The following is a 22104-nucleotide window of genomic DNA, read 5'->3' as shown; positions in this document are numbered from 1 at the left end:
AAAGTTGAACAGGCTTCCGTTTTCGTCATGTCTGGATACATGAGCTGGCCTCCGTTTTCGTTATCTCTATTCTGATTTCCACTTTCCGAACTCGATGACTTTTGCGATGGTGATTTGCCTTACTTCTCTTCTGTCGCCTTTCGGCGCCGATATGAGCAGCTTTTGTGTTCCCAGAGCAGTCTCCAGGTACACTACAGTTGTGTCATTTTGTCTGCAAAAACAGCTGCTGTACGTTTCTACTCGCAAAAATATTGGAGGAATAGAATTACTTCAACTTCGATCAAACTGCACTTCCTCTGGAATAGTTGCTGTCCGGCTCGGCACGCCAAAATGTGCCGCACTCTCCTGTGGCACCCTGTAAGACTGAGACTCAGGCTAAAACACCTGTTTCAACGTCTGTAAATTATAGTTAACTTAAACAGAAAAACTATTGAGCGAACAACATCCGAAAAAAAAATAAGTTACTAGTTTTCCGTATAACATGAACTCTCAAACTTCTCAACATTCTCAAAACTCTGTTGATAAATTCTGATGGCAAGTTGACCTTAATCGGACATACCAGTAGTTTCAAGGCCTTTGTCTGTCTTAAAAGTTCTAATTTTAATTTTCGCGACACATGGTTTCATTCATTTAAACGCGAGTATCAGTATCTATTTTTTCAAAGTTATTTGAGGAAAAACTATCAAGAGATTGTAATTGGCGGTCGGAAATTCAAAGCTTTGTCCTGATACGGGCATTCTTAACATACCAAACAATGGTGACTCTTAAGAACGGGAAGTAAAATTGTGTTCCGGTGGGGGCTAAAGTTGGCTGAAAATTTTTTAACCGCATAGAAAAAACCGGTATAAAGTTTTTTGAGTTTTAGACTTATTTCGAGCGAGTAAAGCTAGCTTGTTTGTGAGTTAAACCAGCAAGACAGAATTTTTTTAAATCATTTAACTAGTGGAGAACTTAGACTTACTTCAGGAAAAACTGTATTGGAAGCAAAGCTTTCGCTTCCATCGCGATTAAAACTTTTCATGTATAAAATAGCATCCTGCGAAAATTAAAAACAATTTAAGAAAAAAATTCAAAGAGTTTTTTCTCCTTTTCTGTTTGTTATTCATTTTTTGAAGACAACTGTAGTCGATTGCGCCTAACTCAATTGCAGTATACGCGTCGGAAAGTTCAGAGTTTTGCTCTGATTTGGGCATTCTTGTTGTTATTTCTGCACCTTTATGGTTACATATCTTTTTTTTAAAGTTAAAATAAATATTGAAAGAGCTTTCAACAGTGAAAAGAACTATTCTGACGCTATTTGAATTATAAGTATGCGCGAGTGAGGTGTTACAACCATTCTTTACGTGACTTGATTACAAAATTTTATAAACTATAACTTCATCGAAGTTTTTGATAAACAGTTCTGCAATAATGTGGTTATGCAAAAAAGAATGCATTAAAAAATACCAATGCATTACCATCCAGTTTTCATTACCAAATTATTTGAAGCACCTTTTCATTCTAGTGAAGTTTTAGTGAAGTTTTGGAATAAATAATCAACAAACAACATTGTTGGCCCCTTCACATAGTGATAACTTATCACATCCTGAGAACAACACGCGTCACCACCTAGTCGATTAATCGAAAACTGTCTGTAGAACCCGATCTTCTTCCAAGGAATGATATACTCCCTCTCGGGAGGAAACGAGTGAAATAGTTCCCGTTTTTGCGAATCATAGGCGTCTCGGGCTAACGTGACTCCAGCGTACGACATGCACTTTCCCATCCCGACATCCTCGGCGGTATCGACTCCTTCGTCCGCACACGCGCTAGTGTTTTTGAATGCCTTTTCGTTTAATAGTGTGAGAGCTGCTTTACCCATGACATAACCAGCGCCTCCGCTTGCGTAGCCACCTAAATTTCATTACAATTTTCAAGGCCTCCAAAAAATGTTCTTGTCTCGCATAATTGATTCATTGAAAGAATTCGAGAGCTATTTTTGTCAGTGACTAAAAAGTTATTCCGACTATGACGAACAGAAAAAAGTCGAATATAATCTGTATTTCATTGTATTAATCGGCCTAACTTGAAACGTTAATTGTTGGTTCTGGTTTGCTGTTTTTCGGCTATTGGAGTTAAAATATTTTTGAGCGTGAGTTTTCTTCCGTGTAATTACATTTTATGAATTTTTATGCTGGTGTTACAGATCCGTGAAATTTCTCATATTCGATACAATCATTTTAAGATATTTTGATTGTTCCGGGATAGTTTTAAGTTGCGGAATAATTTCTGAATTTGAGTTATATGGTTAGTTAAGAACCAGAAAGTGATACCTTTTACGAATGGAGAGAAGAATTTGCCATAGAACATGGGCGAATTTGTGTCTTTCTTGGCCAGGAACCTCCTCAAGTTGTCCACGTTAACATAAGTGTCATCATCCGTCTTGAGGAACCAGTCCACTTGGTCAAAGAACTTCTCGTAAGCCAGTTTGAACGTGTTCCTCGTTTTAGACCACAGCTGTGAAATATTTAGTCGAGTCAATTTGGTTATCGAGTAATTATTAATTTCCACATGCTGACATCTCCGTAAGTTTCAACTTATAATCTACAATGATTGCGCGTCAGAAAAGCTCCCCCTCCTCCACCTCACATAAGGCTAAGTTTTGCGGAGTAACGTGCGTTTTTACAAGATCAATTAAGAGACTTATATTTGTCATAATTAGTCCGCGCGCCAATTTTCATAGTCATCGGACCTAAAACTAAAAATTTACTGCAAGAATTTGCAGGTGGGAAGAAAAGGAAAATGAACCAACCCATATTATCAAATTTTTACTTTTGCTTCACAGCTCGCGCAGAAAACAACAAATGATTCTCTTTGCTAAATAAAAACAACGCTCTTCGTATCTAATTTCACAACATGCAAAATTTCTTTAGATTATAGCATCCGCCGCAAAAAAAGGAAATTAGTAGCTCATTTGCTTCTATACTTTTTAATCAAATATATACTCGTCAATTATATACTTTCTCTTCTTCAAGGTTCTCAAAAAATTACATTTTTGCTGTGTGATTGGCGACAGAAAGTTATCACAGCGATTGTAACAAGGTGTTGATTTTTCTTACTACTCTTAAGAAACACTCAATTTTTTCCCGCGATTTTACGTGCCTTAACACAAAATGGTAAGTGACTACGTGTAGAATCATTATTAAGCCCTCTAACTCGTAATTCTGCGTCCGAAAATTTGAATACGTTCAAATGATCTGAACATATTCAGAATGATTTCCAACGGGAGAAAACAATGCAACAAGACTGCTCGAATCAGGGTGAAGCCTTGAATGTACCGACTGCCTTTCTAGGGCTATGGAGCAATATTCGCCTAGAAAAAATGATGAATTTTAAAATTTTTGAGATTTTCTTATCATCACTCCACACGCTATATAAAGTACAAAAAAAGATAAAAATTTTTCTCCCAGTAAACAGCAATTATGCCAAAAAGCCTCCTTCAACCAACTTGGACCGATTTCTTTGACGGATTAAATAGCCATTTATGCGTTAACAGCGCGAAATAAATCACGCTTTAGTTGTGCCAAATTGGCCAAATTGGCTACATTGGCCAAATTGGCCAAACTGGCAACCTTTAGACTCTCATAACTTGAAAAAAAATAATCACATGTTGTATATCTTTTTACCTTTGAGCTCAGAAGATCAATCCCTTTCGGCTGTCGGCTGATATAAAAATTCGTCAAAAATAGCTAGTTAAAAATTCGAAATTCGTCTGGAGAAAAAAAACACCCCGAACACAAGTTTCCTGCCACATTCTTGGAAAGTCTAACAAAAAGGAAAAGTGAAGTGGATTAATTCTTACTTTTTTACACCGCCTTGAAAAACTAGTGAACAGTTCTGAAAAATAACGTTTGCTATCACCGATTGTTAGTCAAATCCCTCAAACAACCAGTTCAATATAAACGAATTTTTCAATTCTTCTATTTCTTGGCCTGTTTTTTGAAAAATTTACTTGCGGCGCAAAAAATTTTAGGCAAAATGAGGTCCTTGCAGTATTTTAGGAGAGCTCGGAAATTCAAATTGATAAACCTAAGAAGAAGTCAGCGAAATTTTCAAAATTTTTTCTAGAAAATTTTCTGCGTACGCCACTGAATATGACAGATAATGAGTGTCAAGTAGCTTTATCGGGAAAAACCACAAGTTAAATATTTTGGTAAATTTTTATCTCGTATTTTCTAACTTTTTCCAATGTAAATTTGTGAAAACAAAAACAAATTGAGTCCTACAATTGGGTTCAAGCTGTCAGGGGTTATTATCATGGATGAAAGACCGAATTAGCTAAAAACTCATGGGCAAAGGACCGAAAACAAAACAGTCGAAATCTATTATTAAAATGAATCAATTGCCATTATTAAAAAATGAATTAAATGAAGCAATTGTTTGCTTCTTTTATAAGGAAAACATTGAAATATGAAATTTTTCTAATTCGCCGGCGGTCAGTGACAATTTGAAAACTGTCGTTTCTCTATTATTATTAGATGCACGAGTTTTTATCCAGTAAAAATGATATTTTGGTTTTTTCATCAAATTTGCTAGTTTTACGAAACTCTAAGTAATTTTTACCATTTAATCACATTGGGTAATTTTCAAAACAGTAACAAAACTTCAACGTGATAATTGAAATTGACTGTTTTTCTCAAAATCAAGTTTTTCCTCGCAGCTTCTCTTCATAGTTTTTAACATATTAAAATTTCTATTGCCGTTGAATTGACATTTTATGTTTTGCAGGTGTATTTTTTCTGAGTTTCAATAATCAAGCAGTGTTCTCACCATTCTATATCCTTTGTACTTGGTGACCTTGATGGTGGGGAAACTGGTGTTGTTCTCGTCACTGATGTAGAGAGTGACGTCACATCTCTGACCCCAAGACATCTTCACGTACTTGGTCTGTTTCTCTGCACAACGCAGAAAATAGTTCATTAGAAGTAGTTAATAGATGAAATATCTTCTTAAGTTTGAGCTCGGGGTTTGAATTTTTTAAGATGATTAAGAAAAATCCGTCAGTCGTAGAAAAGACATCCTGCGTCGAAGTTTCTTTTCAAAAATCAGGCACAACTTACTAATTGTACAAGTTCAAGTAATATTTCTCAAATTGAAGTTTTTCAGCTCTTAAAGCTTTGGACGAAGTTAATAACTTTCAAAATAAAAGAAGATAAAAATTGTTCTGTACCATAAATAGCTTTCTATTAAACAGTACCTGAAGTCCTCTCAGCACCTCCACCCCAAAAGTTGTTGCAGTTTGAAGCCACAAAAAAACTACGCAAAACTAATGGAACCATCTTTTTTCATTTTTCCCATGAATTTTTAATGAGTTTTCAATAATGAGTTTCAAGAATTTGTAAGTTCGGTTCAATATCTGATGTCCAGATTTTTTTAAGAACATAAAACGCCAAAAGTGGCGCTGACTTGGTAACTTTAATTTCAGGTTCGGGACGATAGACGGCTCTAATTTTCTTTGAAAGTCCTGCCCTCTGTTGGCAAGCTCGCAGCACGTTGGTGCGTTTTCTCGAGGGTAGCGCGGGGCGGATTTTCAAAAAAAAAACAATTTTGTCGACTTTTTTTAGGTCGACCAAATTGATTTTCAGAGCTCTCCCAAACCACTATAAAGACTCTAATTTGACGAAATTTTCTGTGCCGCAGGCAAATTTTTGAAAAAAGGTCAAAAAAGGCGTTTTTAGGCACTTTTTGGAAAGTTTCGACCAAAAAAACGCGCGTTGACGCGCGTTGACGCGCGTTGACTTAATTTGATGATTTTTCAAATTCATATCGTTCTTTTTGAAGTTCTATTTTGTTTTAGGATTTCAAACAGATTGTTTTTCGAGTAGAAAAATGCATGTTTTTAGACAATATGATCCATTTTCCAGACAATATGACTCTATTTCGGACAAGATAATCAGTTTATTGAATTCCGTATTTTATGCATTTGAGTTCTTAAATAAAATTCTAAAACTCATGCCTATCAGTGCTTCTCAACCCAAGCAGCCGGTGGACCAATTGTCAGAAACATTTTAGAGTAAATTTAAGGATGATGTTATAAGACTTTTCCCGTGTATTGGGTGGAATTTCAGTCACAGAGTGACCCAAAAAAGAATCGATACTGAAATTACGCTTTAATTACCAAATCAAATTTCTTGAAACTCGACACATTTTTAGCAGCTCAAGACACCATTTTTCGGAAAACGATAATACTGAACCACGTTTGAACACAAAATTAACGCAATCTTCCGCTCCGCAATTTACAATCAAGCAGCGAAGCTTTTTTAACAGACTTTCGAAGAATGTGAGGAATATATGTGCTCGGGCGGTTTTTTTTCATCATTTTTACAAAACTCCAGTCCCTTGAGCGATCGATATCTTGATCTGCATGCAAACCACTCTACACACCTGCCATTAGTATGTCATTTTGCGGCGGCAATTAACTGATTTATTAATTCCATACACAACTGAAACTTCATCTCTAAATTTTTATTATTACTAGACTAAATAGTTTTGCCAATACAATAATTTACCAAAAATTATCCGAGACCAATTAAAAGCAGTCGAACTTTCAGGGCTTTTCCCTGACGCTTAGTCTTGTTGCCTTAGCACCAATCAAATACTTTCAGTCATAATCTGAACAAAGGTAACACCGGGCGAAAAAAAACACGAGAAGTTATGCAAATATTCTGGTTGTTCGGCAAGCTGTTGTTTCTAATCCAGAGATCTCTGCGCGGAAAAATGAAACTGGAATACCCAAATCCACTTTCAACCAAATTATCAACATTGATCAGGGCTATTTTCGTTACAGCATAATGAAACAACACGGCAATTCTTTCCCAGATTGAACAAAGTTTTACCGGTGACTACACAACATAGTTCTCAAGATATTACAGCTTGGATCCTTTTTTGGAACACCCTGTAAACGAGTAGATTTTTGTTCCGAATTTCGAAACGAAAGTAACAGAATGTTTGTGCTCGGGGTGGGTTTTTTTTCCTCAGACAAAATTCGACTTTTTAACTAGCCGTTTTTGGCGGAATTTTTTTATATCATTCGAAAGCTATTGTTGTCCTGAGCTTGACTTTGAAAAGATATTTTACCTGTGATCATTTTTCGTAAAGCTATGGGGTTTGAAGATTGCTATTATATTATAAGACCAATTATAAGACTTTTCCCGTATATTGGGTGGAAGTTCACTCACAGAGTGACCAAAAAAAGAATCGATACTGAAATTACGCTTTAATTACCAAATCAAATTTCTTGAAACTCGACACATTTTTAGCAGCTCAAGACACCATTTTTCGGAAAACGATAATACTGAACCAGGTTTGAAGTTAAAATTAACGCAATCTTCCGCTCCGCAATTCACAATCAAGCAGCGAAGCTTTTTTATTCAGACTTTCGAAGAATGTGAGGAATATATGTGCCCGGGGCGGTTTATTTTTCATCATTTTTACAAAACTCCAGTCCCTTGAGCGATCGATATCTTGATCTGCATGCAAACCACTCTACACACCTGCCATTAGTATGTCATTTTGTGGCGGCAATTAACTGATTTACTAATTCCATACACAACTGAAACTTCATCTCTAAATTTTTATTATTTCTAGCTTAAATAGTTTTGCCAATACAATAATTTACCAAAAATTATCCGAGACCAATTAAAAGCAGTCGAACATTCAGGGCTTTTCCCTGACGTTTAGTCTTGTTGCCTTAGCACCAATCAAATACTTTCAGTCATAATCTGAACAAAGGTAAAACCGGGTGAAAAAAAAACGATAAGTTATGCAAATATTCTGGTTGTTCGGCAAGCTGTTGTTTCTAATCCAAAGATCTCTGCGCGGAAAAATGAAACTGGAATACCCAAATCCACTTTCAACCAAATTATCAAAATTGATCAGGGCTGTTTTCGTTACAGCATATTGAAACAACACGGCAATTCTTTCCCAGATTGAACAAAGTTTTACCGGTGACTACACAACATAGTTCATAGTTCTCAAGATATTACAGCTTGGATCCTTTTTTGTAACACCCTGTAATTGAGTAGATTTCTGTTCCGAGTTTCGATACGAAAAAAAAACAGAATATTTGTGCTCGGGGTGGGTTTTTTTTTCCTCAGACAAATTTCGACTTTTTAACTAGCCGTTTTTGACGAAATTTTCTTATATCATTCGAAAGCTATTGTTGTCCTGAGCTTGAATTTGAAAAGATATTTTCCATGTGATAATTTTTTGTAATGTTATGGGGGTTTAAAGATTGCTATTTTGGCCAATTTGGGACAATTAACGTGAGATATATTTCGAGCTTTCAACGCGTAAGCGAGATTTAATCCGTCTTAGAAATCGTTCCAAATTGGTTCAAGGAAGCTTATATGCCATATTTGATTTGTTAATAGGCACAAAATTTATCACTTTGTACTTAATATGACGTGTGGGGTATGTTTTTACCTAAAATCTCAAATTTTTCAAAAAAATTTTTTATTTTTTTTATTACATTGAAATTTTTCATCTTATTAATGCTCCAAAGACCTTAAAAGGCAGCCGGAACTTTCAGGGCTTCACCCTGATACGAGCAGTCTTGTTTTTGCTTTATGTTGTTCTTGAGCACAATTATGAAAATTTTGTTTTGCGAATGCGGGATGTGGAAATTTACTATGCATTGCCGCCAGTTTTCAAGAGTATGTGACGGAAAATTACCACATTTTTTCACATTTGTGAGAATTTTTAAACTGAAATTTACTTCAACAGTAGCTGAGTAATTGCTATCATAGACGATGGAATCCCTTATGCGCAAAAGTCCGAATGCGCGAAAGTATAAATCACTCAATCAGATTTCAGTAATCTAAAACTTGGAAAGAAAGTAAACATTTCCAGGGACTGGGGTATTGAGATTGGCCAACAAAAAAACGGCAGAAATATTCAAAATTTTAATATTGTCATTGACCGCCGCAAAATTGGGACAACTTTTACATTTCAGGGGCTTCGTAATGAAAGAAGCAAACTGTTTCTTCATTTAGTTCTTCTTAATTGAATGGCAACTGCTTCTTTTTAAAAATTTACTTTCGGCTACTTTGTTTTCGGTTTTTCGCACACAAGTTTTTTTGCGCATTCGGTCCTTCGCGCATGAGAATAGCCCCCATCATAGACACCAATATCACTAATATGGCAAAAGAAAACAAGACTGCTTGTATCAGGGCGAATCCCTGAATGTTCCGACTGCCTTTTAAGGTTTTATGGAGCAGTAATATCATTAAAAATTAAATGTAATAAAATATTTTTTTTTTAAATTTGATTTTTTAATGAAAATTATCACCCCACACGCCATTTAAAGTACAAAATGATAGATTTAGCTCCTTGTAACATTTCAATTATGTCAAATAAGCTTCTTTGAACCATTTTGGAACAATTTTAAGACGGATTAACTCTTGGCTTACGCGTTAATAGCGCGAAATATATTGCGCGTTTATTGTCCCAAATTGGCCAAAATGGCAATCATTACACCCCCATAACTTTAAGAAAAATGATCACAGGTAAAATATCTTTTCAAATTGGAGCTCAGGACAAGAATACCTTTTGAATGAGATAAAAAAAATCCGTCAAAAATGGCTAGATAAAAAGTGGAAATTTGTCTGAAGAAAAAAACCCCACCCCGAGCACAAATATTCCGTTACTTTCACATCGAAAGTCGGAATAAAAATGGCTGATATGGAGATCCTACTGCAAGCAAAATCTTCGACAATAAACGAAACAATCATGTATCTTTTATGTTCATATCGTAAAACTTAGCAAATGCTTTCATTTGACTCTAGGCATGATATCATTCAATTGAACTCAATTAAATGAGTGAGATTAGAAAAATCAAGTTGAATCTTTATAAAAAATGTCGAAATTTTGCACGGTTTTTACTTCAATTTGTGAAAACTGCAGCGATAATTAAGTTTCAAGTCATTTTTAAACTCAAAGCTTTAAGTTTTTTGTCATCCCTAAGAAGAAAAGTCAACTGTGAGACAATCTGATTATGCAAGGGGTCTCAAAGTTGGAACGACATGTAATTGAGTCTGAAAAAAAGTTTTACAAAATGTATCTGAAAGTTATTGAACGCGGAAAAAGTCCTTACGCTGGAGATTCAGCGTTGCTTCGAATGTGAGACTCAGTCCTAAATGCCTGCCAACCAACCCTCAATTAAGTTTCCGACCAACCCTCAAACTCAGTTAAATTTTACAATTTTTTTGATAGTCTTTCTATGGTGTTGAAGCTAAATTTGAAGCTAACGTTGGTGCGTTTTCTCGAGGGTAGCGCGGGGCGGATTTTCAAAAACAAAATTTTAACGACTTTTTTAAGGTCGACCAAATTGATTTTCAGAGCTCTCCCAAACCACTATAAAGACTCTAATTTGACGAAATTTTCTGTGTCGCAGGCAAATTTTTGAAAAAAGGTAAAAAAAGGCGTTTTTAGGCACTTTTTGGAAAGTTTCGACCAAAAAAACGCGCGTTGACTTAATTTGATGTTTTTTCAAATTCATATTGTTCTTTTTGAAGTTCTATTTTGTTTTAGGATTTCAAACAGATTGTTTTTCGAGTAGAAAAATGCATGTTTTTAGACAATATGATCCATTTTTCAGACAATATGACTCTATTTCGGACAAGATAATCAGTTTTTTGAATTCCGTATTTTATGCATTTTAGTTCTTTAATAAAACTCTCAAACTCATGCCTATCAGTGGTTCTCAACCCAAGCAGCCGGTGGACCAATTGTCAGAAACAGTTTACAGTAAATTTATTGATGAAGTTATAAGACCTTTCCCGTGTATTGGGTGAAAGTTCAATCACAGAGTGACCCAAAAAAGAATCGATACTGAAATTACGCGTTTATTACCAAATCAAATTTCTTGAAACTCGACACATTTTTAGCAGCTCAAGACACCCTTTTTTGGAAAACGATAATACTGAACCACGTCTGAACACAAAATTAACGCAATCTTCCGCTCCGCAATTCACAATCAAGCAGCGAAGCTTTTTTATTCAGACTTTCGAAGAATGCGAGGAATATATGTGCTCGGGGCGGTTTTTTTCATCATTTTTTACAAAACTCCAGTCCCTTGAGCGATCGATATCTTGATCTGCATGCAAACCACTCTACACACCTGCCATTAGCATGTCATTTTGTGGCGGCAATTAACTGATTTTTTAATTCCATACACAACTGAAACTTCATCTCTAAATTTTTATTATTACTAGCCTAAATAGTTTTGCCAATACAATAATTTACCAAAAATTATCCGAGACCAATTAAAAACAGTCGAATTTTCAAGGTTTTTCCCTGACGCTTACTCTTGTTGCCTTAGCACCAATCAAATACTATCAGTCATAATCTGAACAAAGGTAACACCGGGCGAAAAACAAACGAGAAGTTAAGCAAATATTCTGGTTGTTCGGCAAGCTGTTGTTTCTAATCCAGAGATCTCTGCGCGCAAAAATGAAACTGGAATACCCAAATCCACTTTCAACCAAATTATCAAAATTGATCAGGGCTATTTTCGTTACAGCATATTGAAACAATACGGCAATTCTTTCCCAGATTGAACAAAGTTTTACCGGTGACTACACAACATAGTTCTCAAGATATTACAGCTTGAATCCTTTTTTGGAACACCCTGTAACCGAGTAGATTTTTGTTCCGACTTTTGATACGAAAATAACGAAATATTTGTGCTTGGGGTGGGTTTTTTTCCTCAGACAAATTTCGACTTTTTAACTAGCCGTTTTTGACAAAATTTTTTTTATATCATTCGAAAGCTATTGTTGTCTTGAGCTTGAATTTGAAAAGACATTTTACATGTGATCATTTTTTGTAAAGTTATGGGGGTTTAAAAATTGCTATTTTGGCCATTTTGGGACAATTAACGCGCGATATATTTCGAGCTTTCAACGTGTAAGCGATATTTAATCCGTCCTAGAAGTCATTCCAAATTGGTTCAAGGAAGCTTATATGCCGTAATTGATTTGTTTATAGGCGCAAAATCTATCACTTTGTAATTAATATGACGTGTAGGGGATGTTTTAACCCAAAATTTCAAATTTTCCAAAAAAAAAATTTTATTTTTTTTTATTGAAATTTTTCATCTTATTAATGCTCCAAAGACCTTGAAAGGCAGTTGGAACTTTCAGGGCTTCGCCCTGATACGAGCAGTCTTGTTTTTGCTTTATGTTGTTCTTGAGCACAATTATGAAAAAATTTTTATGCGAATGCGGGATGTGTAAATTTACTATGCATTGCTTCCAGTTTTCTAGAGTATGTGAAGGAAAATTACCACATTTTTTCACATTTGTGAGAATTTCTAAACTAAAATTTACTTCAACAGTAGAGTATCTGAAGTAATTGCTATCATAGACGATGGAATCCCTCATGCGCGAAGGTCCGAATGCGCGAAAGTATAAATAAGCGAATCAGATTTCAGTAATCTAAAACTTGGAAAGAAATAAAACATTTCCAGGTACTGGGGTATTGAGATTGGCCGAAAAAAAAGGCAGAAATATGCAAAATTTTAATATTGTCATTGACCGCCACAAAATTGGGACAAATTTTACATTTCAGGGGACTCGTAATAAAAGAAGGAAACTGTTTCTTCATTTAGTTCTTTTTAATTGAATGGAAACTGCTTCTTTTTAAAAATTGACTTGCGGCTTTTTTGCTTTCGGTTTTTCGCACACAAGTTTTTTCGCGCATTCGGTCCTTCGCGCATAAGAATAGCCCCCATCATAGACACCAATATCACTAATATGGCAAAAGAAAACAAGACTGCTCGGATCAGGGCGAAGCCCTGAATGTTCCGACTGCCTTTTAAGGTTTTATGGAGCAGTAATATCATTAAAAATTTAAAATTTAATTTTAATAAAATAATTTTTTTTTAAATTTGATTTTTTAAATGAAAATCATCCCCCCACACGCCATTTAAAGTACAAAATGAAAAATTTAGCTCCTTGTAACAATTCAATTATGGCAAATAAGCTTCTTTCAACCATTTTGGAGCGATTTTTAAGACGGATTAACTCTTGGCTTACGCGTTAATAGCGCGAAATATATCGCGCGTTTATTGTCCCAAATTGGCGAAAATGGCAATTTTTAAACCCCCATAACTTTATGAAAAAATGATCACAGGTGAAAAATCTTTACAAGTTTGAGCTCAGGACAACAATACCTTTTGAATGAGATATAAAAAAAACGTCAAAAATGACAAGTTAAAAAGTCGAAATTTGTCTGAAGAAAAAAAAACCCCACCCCGAGCACAAATATTCCGTTACTTTCGCAACGAAAGTCGGAAAAAATGGCTGACATGAAGATCCTACTGCAAGCAAAATCTTCGACAATAAACGAAACAAACATTTATCTTTTATGTTCATATCGTATAACTTAGCAAATGCTTTCATTTGACTCTAGGCATGATATCATTCAATTGAACTCATTTAAATGAGTGAGATTAGAAAAATCAAGTTGAATTTTTATAAAAAATGTCGAAATTTTGCACGGTTTTATTTCAATTTGTGAAAACTGCAGCGATAATTAAGTTTCAAGTCATTTTTAAACTCAAAGCTTTAAGTTTTTTGTCATCCCTAAGAAGAAAAGTCAACTGTGAGACAATCTGATTATGCAAGGGGTCTCAAAGTTGGAACGACATGTAATTGAGTCTGAAAAAAAGTTTTACAAAATGTATCTGAAAGTTATTGAACGCGGAAAAAGTCCTTACGCTGGAGATTCAGCGTTGCTTCGAATGTGAGACTCAAGTCCTAAATGCCTGCCAACCAACCCTCAATAAAGTTTCCGACCAACCCTCAAACTCAGTTAAATTTTACAAATTTTATGATAGTATTTCTATGGCGTTGAAGCTAAATTTCAATGTTCTTTCTTTCATTTAGTTCGATTTGAGTTTAGTTCGATAATGAGTTTTCAATAATGAGTTTCAAGAATTTGTAAGTTCGGTTCAATATCTGATGTCCAGAGTTTCTTAAGAACATAAAACGCCAAAAGTAGCGCTGAGTTCGTAACTTTAATTTCAGGTTCGGGACGATAGCCGGATCTAATTTTCTTTGAAAGTCCTGCCCTCTGTTGGCAAGCTTGCAGCACGTTGGTGCGTTTTCTCGAGGGTAGCGCGGGGCGGATTTTCAAAAACAAAATTTTAACGACTTTTTTAAGGTCGACCAAATTGATTTTCAGAGCTCTCCCAAACCACTATAAAGACTCTAATTTGACGAAATTTTCTGTGCCGCAGGCAAATTTTTGAAAAAAGGTCAAAAAAGGCGTTTTTAGGCACTTTTTGGAAAGTTTCGACCAAAAAAACGCGCGTTGACTTAATTTGATGTTTTTTCAAATTCATATCGTTCTTTTTGAAGTTCTATTTTGTTTTAGGATTTCAAACAGATTGTTTTTCGAGTAGAAAAATGCATGTTTTTAGACAGTATGATCCATTTTTCAGACAATATGACTCTATTTCGGACAAGATAATCAGTTTTTTGAATTCCGTATTTTATGCATTTTAGTTCTTTAATAAAACTCTCAAACTCATGCCTATCAGTGGTTCTCAACCCAAGCAGCCGGTGGACCAATTGTCAGAAACAGTTTAGAGTAAATTTATTGATGAAGTTATAAGACCTTTCCCGTGTATTGGGTGAAAGTTCAATCACAGAGTGACCCAAAAAAGAATCGACACTGAAATTACGCGTTTATTACCAAATCAAATTTCTTGAAACTCGACACATTTTTAGCAGCTCAAGACACCCTTTTTTGGAAAACGATAATACTGAACCACGTCTGAACACAAAATTAACGCAATCTTCCGCTCCGCAATTCACAATCAAGCAGCGAAGCTTTTTTATTCAGACTTTCGAAGAATGCGAGGAATATATGTGCTCGGGGCGGTTTTTTTTCATCATTTTTTACAAAACTCCAGTCCCTTGAGCGATCGATATCTTGATCTGCATGCAAACGACTCTACACACCTGCCATTAGCATGTCATTTTGTGGCGGCAATTAACTGATTTTTTAATTCCATACACAACTGAAACTTCATCTCTAAGTTTTTATTATTACTAGCCTAAATAGTTTTGCCAATACAATAATTTACCAAAAATTATCCGAGACCAATTAAAAACAGTCGAATTTTCAGGGCTTTTCCCTGACGCTTACTCTTGTTGCCTTAGCACCAATCAAATACTATCAGTCATAATCTGAACAAAGGTAACACCGGGCGAAAAAAAAACGAGAAGTTATGCAAATATTCTGGTTGTTCGGCAAGCTGTTGTTTCTAATCCAGAGATCTCTGCGCGCAAAAATGAAACTGGAATACCCAAATCCACTTTCAACCAAATTATCAAAATTCATCAGGGCTATTTTCGTTACAGCATATTGAAACAATACGGCAATTCTTTCCCAGATTGAACAAAGTTTTACCGGTGACTACACAACATAGTTCTCAAGATATTACAGCTTGGATCCTTTTTTGGAACACCCTGTAACCGAGTAGATTTTTGTTCCGACTTTTGATACGAAAGTAACGAAATATTTGTGCTCGGGGTGGGTTTTTTTCCTCAGACAAATTTCGACTTTTTAACTAGCCGTTTTTGACAAATTTTTTTTATATCATTCGAAAGCTATTGTTGTCCTGAGCTTGAATTTGAAAAGACATTTTACATGTGATCTTTTTTTGTAAAGTTATGTGGGTTTAAAAATTGCTATTTTGGCCAATTTGGGACAATTAACGCGCGATATATTTCGAGCTTTCAACGCGTAAGCGATATTTAATCCGTCCTAGAAGTCGTTCCAAATTGGTTCAAGGAAGCTTAAATGCCGTAATTGGTTTGTTTATAGGCGCAAAATCTATCACTTTGTAATTAATATGACGTGTAGGGGATGTTTTAACCTAAAAATTCAAATTTTCCAAAAAAAAATTTTATTTTTTTTTATTGAATTTTTTCATTTTATTAATGCTCCAAAGACCTTAAAAGGCAGTTGGAACTTTCAGGGCTTCGCTCTGATACGAGCAGTCTTGTTTTTGCTTTATGTTGTTCTTGAGCACAATTATGAAAATTTTGTTATGCGAATGCGGGATGTGTAAATTTACTATGCATTGCTTCCAGTTTTCAAGAGTATGTGAAGGAAAATTACCACATTTTTTCACATTTGTGAGAATTTCTAAACTGAAATTTACTTCAACAGCAGAGTATCTGAAGTAATTGCTATCATAGACGATGGAATCCCTCATGCGCGAAGGTCCGAATGCGCGAAAGTATAAATAAGCGAATCAGATTTCAGTAATCTAAAACTTGGAAAGAAAGAAAACATTTCCAGGTACTGGGGTATTGAGATTGGCCGAAAAAAACGGCAGAAATATGCAAAATTTTAATATTGTCATTGACCGCCACAAAATTGGGACAAATTTTACATTTCAGGGGATTCGTAATAAAAGAAGGAAACTGTTTCTTCATTTAGTTCTTTTTAATTGAATGGAAACTGCTTCTTTTTAAAAATTGACTTGCGGCTTTTTTGCTTTCGGTTTTTCGCACACAAGTTTTTTCGCGCATTCGGTCCTTCGCGCATGAGAATAGCCCCCATCATAGACACCAATATCACTAATATGGCAAAAGAAAACAAGACTGCTCGGATCAGGGCGAAGCCCTGAATGTTCCGACTGCCTTTTAAGGTTTTATGTTCCGACTGCCTTTTAAGGTTTTATGGAGCAGTAATATCATTAAGAATTTAAAATTTAATTTTAATAAAATAATTTTTTTTTTAAATTTGATTTTTTAAATGAAAATCATCCCCCCACACGCCATTTAAAGTACAAAATGAAAAATTTAGCTCCTTGTAACAATTCAATTATGGCAAATAAGCTTCTTTCAACCATTTTGGAGCAATTTTTAAGACGGATTAACTCTTGGCTTACGCGTTAATAGCGCGAATTATATCGCGCGTTTATTGTCCCAAATTGGCCAAAATGGCAATTTTTAAACCCCCATAACTTTATGAAAAATGATCAAAGGTGAAAAATCTTTACAAATTTGAGATCAGGACAACAATACCTATTGAATGAGATATAAAAAAACGTCAAAAATGACAAGTTAAAAAGTCGAAATTTGTCTGAAGAAAAAAAAACCCCACCCCGAGCACAAATATTCCGTAACTTTCGCAACGAAAGTCGGAAAAAAATGGCTGACATGAAGATCCTACTGCAAGCAAAATCTTCGACAATAAACGAAACAAACGTTTATCTTTTATGTTCATATCGTATAACTTAGCAAATGCTTTCATTTGACTCTAGGCATGATATCATTCAAGTGAACTCATTTAAATGAGTGAGATTAGAAACATCAAGTTGAATTTTTATAAAAAAATGTCGAAATTTTGCCGGTTTTATTTCAATTTTTGAAAACTGCAGCGATAATTAAGTTTCAAGTCATTTTTAAACTCAAAGCTTTAAGTTTTTTGTCATCCCTAAGAAGAAAAGTCAACTGTGAGACAATCTGATTATGCAAGGGGTCTCAAAGTTGGAACGACATGTAATTGAGTCTGAAAAAAAGTTTTACAAAATGTATCTGAAAGTTATTGAACGCGGAAAAAGTCCTTACGCTGGAGATTCAGCGTTGCTTCGAATGTGAGACTCAGTCCTAAATGCCTGCCAACCAACCCTCAATTAAGTTTCCGACCAACCCTCAAACTCAGTTAAATTTTACAAATTTTATGATAGTCTTTCTATGGCGTTGAAGCTAAATTTCAATGTTCTTTCTTTCATTTAGTTCGATTTGAGTTTAGTTCGATAATGACTTTTCAATAATGAGTTTCAAGAATTTGTAAGTTCGGTTCAATATCTGATGTCCAGAGCTTCTTGAGAACATAAAACGCCAAAAGTAGCGCTGACTTGGTAACTTTAATTTCAGGTTTGGGACGATAGCCGGATCTAATTTTCTTTAAAAATCCTGCCCTGTTTTTTGGAACACCCTGTAATCGAGTAGATTTCTGTTCCGAGTTTCGATACGAAAAAAAAAACAGAATATTTGTGCTCGGGGTGGGTTTTTTTTTCCTCAGACAAATTTCGACTTTTTAACTAGCCGTTTTTGACGGAATTTTTTTTTATCATTCGAAAGCTATTGCTGTCCTGAGCTTGAATTTGAAAAGATATTTTCCATTTGATAATTTTTTGTAATGTTATGGGGGTTTAAAGATTGCTATTTTGGCCAATTTGGGACAATTAACGTGCGATATATTTCGAGCTTTCAACGCGTAAGCGAGATTTAATCCGTCTTAGAAATCGTTCCAAATTGGTTCATTGAAGCTTATATGCCATATTTGATTTGTTAATAGGCGCAAAATCTATCACTTTGTACTTAATATGACGTGTGATGGATGTTTTTACATAAAATCTCAAATTTTTCAAAATTTTTTTTTTTTTATTTCATTGAAATTTTTCATCTTATTAATGCTCCAAAGACCTTAAAAGGCAGTTGGAACTTTCAGGGCTTCGCCCTGATACGAGCAGTCTTGTTTTTGCTTTATGTTGTTCTTGAGCACAATTATGAAAATTTTGTTTTGCGAATGCGGGATGTGGAAATTTACTATGCACTGCTTCCAGTTTTTAAGAGTATGTGAAAATGAAATTACCACATTTTTTCAGATTTTTGAGAGTTTTTAAACTGAAATCTGAAATTTACTTCAACAGAAGCTGAGTAATTGCTATCATAGACGATGGAATCCCTCATGCGCGAATGTCCGAATGCGCGAAAGTATAAATCAGCGAAACAGATTTCAGTAATCTATCTAAAACTTGGAAAGAAAGTAAACATTTCCAGGGACTGGGGTATTGAGATTGGCCGAAAAAAAAACGGCAGAAATATGCAACATTTTAATATTGTCATTGACCGCCGTAAAATTGGGACAAATTTTATATTTCAGGGGCTTCGTAATGAGAGAAGCAAACTGTTTCTTCATTTAGTTCTTTTTAATTGAATGGAAACTGCTTCTTTCTAAAAATCGACTTTCGGCTTTTTTGTTTTCGGGTTTTCGCACACAAGTTTTTTCGCGCATTCGGTCCTTCGCGCATGAGAATAGCCCCCATCATAGACACCAATATCACTAATATGGCAAAAGAAAACAAGACTGCTCGTATCAGGGCGAAGCCCTGAATGTTCCGACTGCCTTTTAAGGTTTTAAGGTTGAAAAGATATTTTCCGTGTGATCAATTTTTGTAAAATTATTGGGGCTTAAAAATTGCTATTTTGGCCAATTTGGGACAATTAACGTGCGATATATTTCGAGCTTTCAACGCGTAAGCGAGATTTAATCCTTCTTAGAAATCGTTCCAAATTGGTTCAAGGAAGCTTATATGCCATAATTGATTTGTTTATAGGCGCAAAATCTATCACTTTGTACTTAATATGACGTGTAGGGGTTGTTTTTAACTAAAATCTCAAATTTTCCAAAAATATTTTTTTTTTTTTATTACATTGAAATTTTTCATCTTATTAATGCTCCAAAGACCTTAAGAGGCAGTTGGAACTTTCAGGGCTTCGCCCTGATACGAGCAGTCTTGTTTTTGCTTTATGTTGTTCTTGAGCACAATTATGAAAATTTTGTTTTGCGAATGCGGGATGTGGAAATTTACTATGCACTGCTTCCAGTTTTTAAGAGTATGTGAAAATAAAATTACCACATTTTTTCAGATTTGTGAGAATTTTTAAACTGAAATTTACTTCTACAGTAGCTGAGTAATTGCTATCATAGACAATGGAATCCCTCATGCGCGAATGTCTGAATGCGCGAAAGTATAAATCAGCGAATCAGATTTCAGTAATCTAAAACTTGGAAAGAAAGTAAACATTTCCAGGGACTGGGGTATTGAGATTGGCCGAAAAAAAAACGGCAGAAATATGCAAAATTTTAATATTGTCATTGACCGCCGCAAAATTGGGACAAATTTTACATTTCAGGGGCTTCGTAATGAAAGAAGCAAACTGTTTCTTCATTTAGTTCTTTTTAATTGAATGGAAACTGCTTCTTTTTAAAAATCGACTTTCGGCTTTTTGTTTTCGGTTTTTCGCACACAAGTTTTTTCGCGCATTCGGTCTTTCGCGCATGAGAATAGCCCCCATCATAGACACCAATATCACTAATGAGGCAAAAAAAAATTGCTCGTATCAGGGCGAAGCCCTGAATGTTCCGACTGCCTTTTAAGGTTTTATGGAGCAGTAATATCATTAAAAATTAAATGTAATAAAATAATTTTTTTTTAAATTTGATTTTTTTTAAATGAAAATCATCCCCCCACACGCCATTTTAAGTACAAAATGATAGATTTAGCTCCTTGTTACAATTCAATTATGGCAAATATGCTTCTTTCAACCATTTTGGAACGATTTTAAGACGGTTTAACTCTTGGCTTACGCGTTAATAGCGCGAAATATATCGCGCGTTTATTGTCCCAAATTGGCCAAAATGGTAATCTTTAAACCCCAATAACATCACGAAAAATGATCACAGGTGAAATATCTTTTCAAATTTGAGCTCAGGACAACAATACCTTTTGAATGAGATTTTAATAATTTCCGTCAAAAATGGCTAGTTAAAAAGTCGAAATTTGTCTGAAGAAAAAAAAACCCCACCCCGAACACAAATATTCCGTTACTTTCGCATCAAAAATCGGAACAAAAATGGCTGATATGAAGATCCTACTGCAAGCAAAATCTTCGACAATAAACGAAACAAACATTTATCTTTTATGTTCATATCGTAAAACTTAGCAAATGCTTTCATTTGACTCTAGGCATGATATCATTCAATTGAACTCATTTAAATGAGTGAGATTAGAAAAATCAAGTTGAATCTTTATAAAAAATGTCGAAATTTTGCACGGTTTTATTTCAATTTATGAAAACTGCAGCGATAATTAAGTTTCAAGTTATTTTTAAACTCAAAGCTTTAAGTTTTTTGTCATCCCTAAGAAGAAAAGTCAACTGTGAGACAATCTGATTATGCAAGGGGTCTCAAAGTTGGAACGACATGTAATTGAGTCTGAAAAAAAAGTTTTACAAAATGTATCTGAAAGTTATTGAACGCGGAAAAAGTCCTTACGCTGGAGATTCAGCGTTGCTTCGAATGTGAGACTCAGTCCTAAATGCCTGCCAACCAAACCTCAATTAAGTTTCCGACCAACCCTCAAACTCAGTTAAATTTTACAATTTTTATGATTGTTTTTCTATGGTGTTGAAGCTTAATTTCAATGTTCTTTCTTTCGTTTAGTTGAATATCAAAAAATTGAAAACTTAAATATCAAAAAAACTACGTCGACAAAAAATTATAATAAAAAGTTAGATTTTGAAAACGGCGATTTTACAATGTTTTACTACGGTAGGAGCAGTCTTGCACAGCTTCAGGATACACTTGTCAATCGAATGAAGTTTTCAAAACTAACCTAATGCTTTCGGGTGTGTTAGCACAAAACAGAGGACTTTGACCTTTCTCCAACTCTCATCTTCTGCCGATGGTGATTTCATGTAAGCTCTCTGACCTTGAACTGGTCTAATTTCTGAAAGCTGAGGCGAAAAATAATTTTTACTAATCAAACTGGAAGAGTAATCAGATCTTAATCTGTTTTCGTTCGTCGAAATTAAATAAAAACTAAAAAGAATTCCATTCATTACTATTAAACCAACAAATATAAATTTTCGACTTCTTCCGCCTAAGTCGACCATTTTTATTTGATTTCCGTTCAGTTTACATTGGCTTTAGCTTCATAGACTCTGTCTCCGTATAGCCGCTGGATACTTAAAGAAAAATTACAACCATTTGCAAAAAAGGATTTTTATGTCACATTTGTTGATGCTCTATGCGAGTAACAACTGCTACACGTCAAGTGAAAACAAAATTTAATTTTAGATGACAAGAATAAATATTTGCCGTAAACCTATATTCGAATGAGATAATTGTTTTTTTTTCAAACAATCAAATACTTAAACTGGTTTTCTCATAGAGATGCGAAGCACCTAAGTATATGTACAATAGAAACATTCGATTGAAATTTTGCGGTAAAACTAAAAAAAAACAAGA

At 34.8% G+C, this 22104-nt stretch overlaps 1 protein-coding gene across 1 annotated transcript; it reads right to left on the bottom strand.

The window, feature by feature from the left end:
- Positions 1 to 1405: 1405 nt before the first annotated feature.
- Positions 1406 to 21806, bottom strand: LOC134844670 (glycoprotein-N-acetylgalactosamine 3-beta-galactosyltransferase 1-like). The gene is made up of 4 exons (XM_063861472.1): positions 21470 to 21806; positions 4810 to 4934; positions 2313 to 2496; positions 1406 to 1893 (listed from the first exon to the last, which is right to left on the bottom strand). Exons 1-4 carry the CDS (start codon positions 21747 to 21749, stop codon positions 1496 to 1498), a joined length of 987 nt encoding a protein of 328 aa, XP_063717542.1. The 5' UTR covers positions 21750 to 21806; the 3' UTR covers positions 1406 to 1495.
- Positions 21807 to 22104: the final 298 nt, after the last annotated feature.

Source organism: Symsagittifera roscoffensis, chromosome 4 (genome assembly GCF_963678635.1).
Source record: "Symsagittifera roscoffensis chromosome 4, txSymRosc1.1, whole genome shotgun sequence".
Classification (NCBI taxonomy): domain Eukaryota; kingdom Metazoa; phylum Xenacoelomorpha; order Acoela; family Convolutidae; genus Symsagittifera; species Symsagittifera roscoffensis.
The sequence above is the reverse complement of the archived record's forward strand: the minus strand, read 5'-3'. Positions and strand labels throughout refer to the sequence as shown.

Bases quoted from the DNA above. Each gene is read 5' to 3' on its own strand.
- LOC134844670 (XM_063861472.1), bottom strand. From the start codon at position 21,749: ATGGTCGACTTAGGCGGAAGAAGTCGAAAATTTATATTTGTTGGTTTA. The intron at 4,935-21,469 runs GTTAGTTTTGAA...TGCGTTGTGCAG, and splicing joins AACACACCCGAAAGCATTAG to AGAAACAGACCAAGTACGTG. The intron at 1,894-2,312 runs GTATCACTTTCT...AATGAAATTTAG, and splicing joins CTTCTCTCCATTCGTAAAAG to GTGGCTACGCAAGCGGAGGC.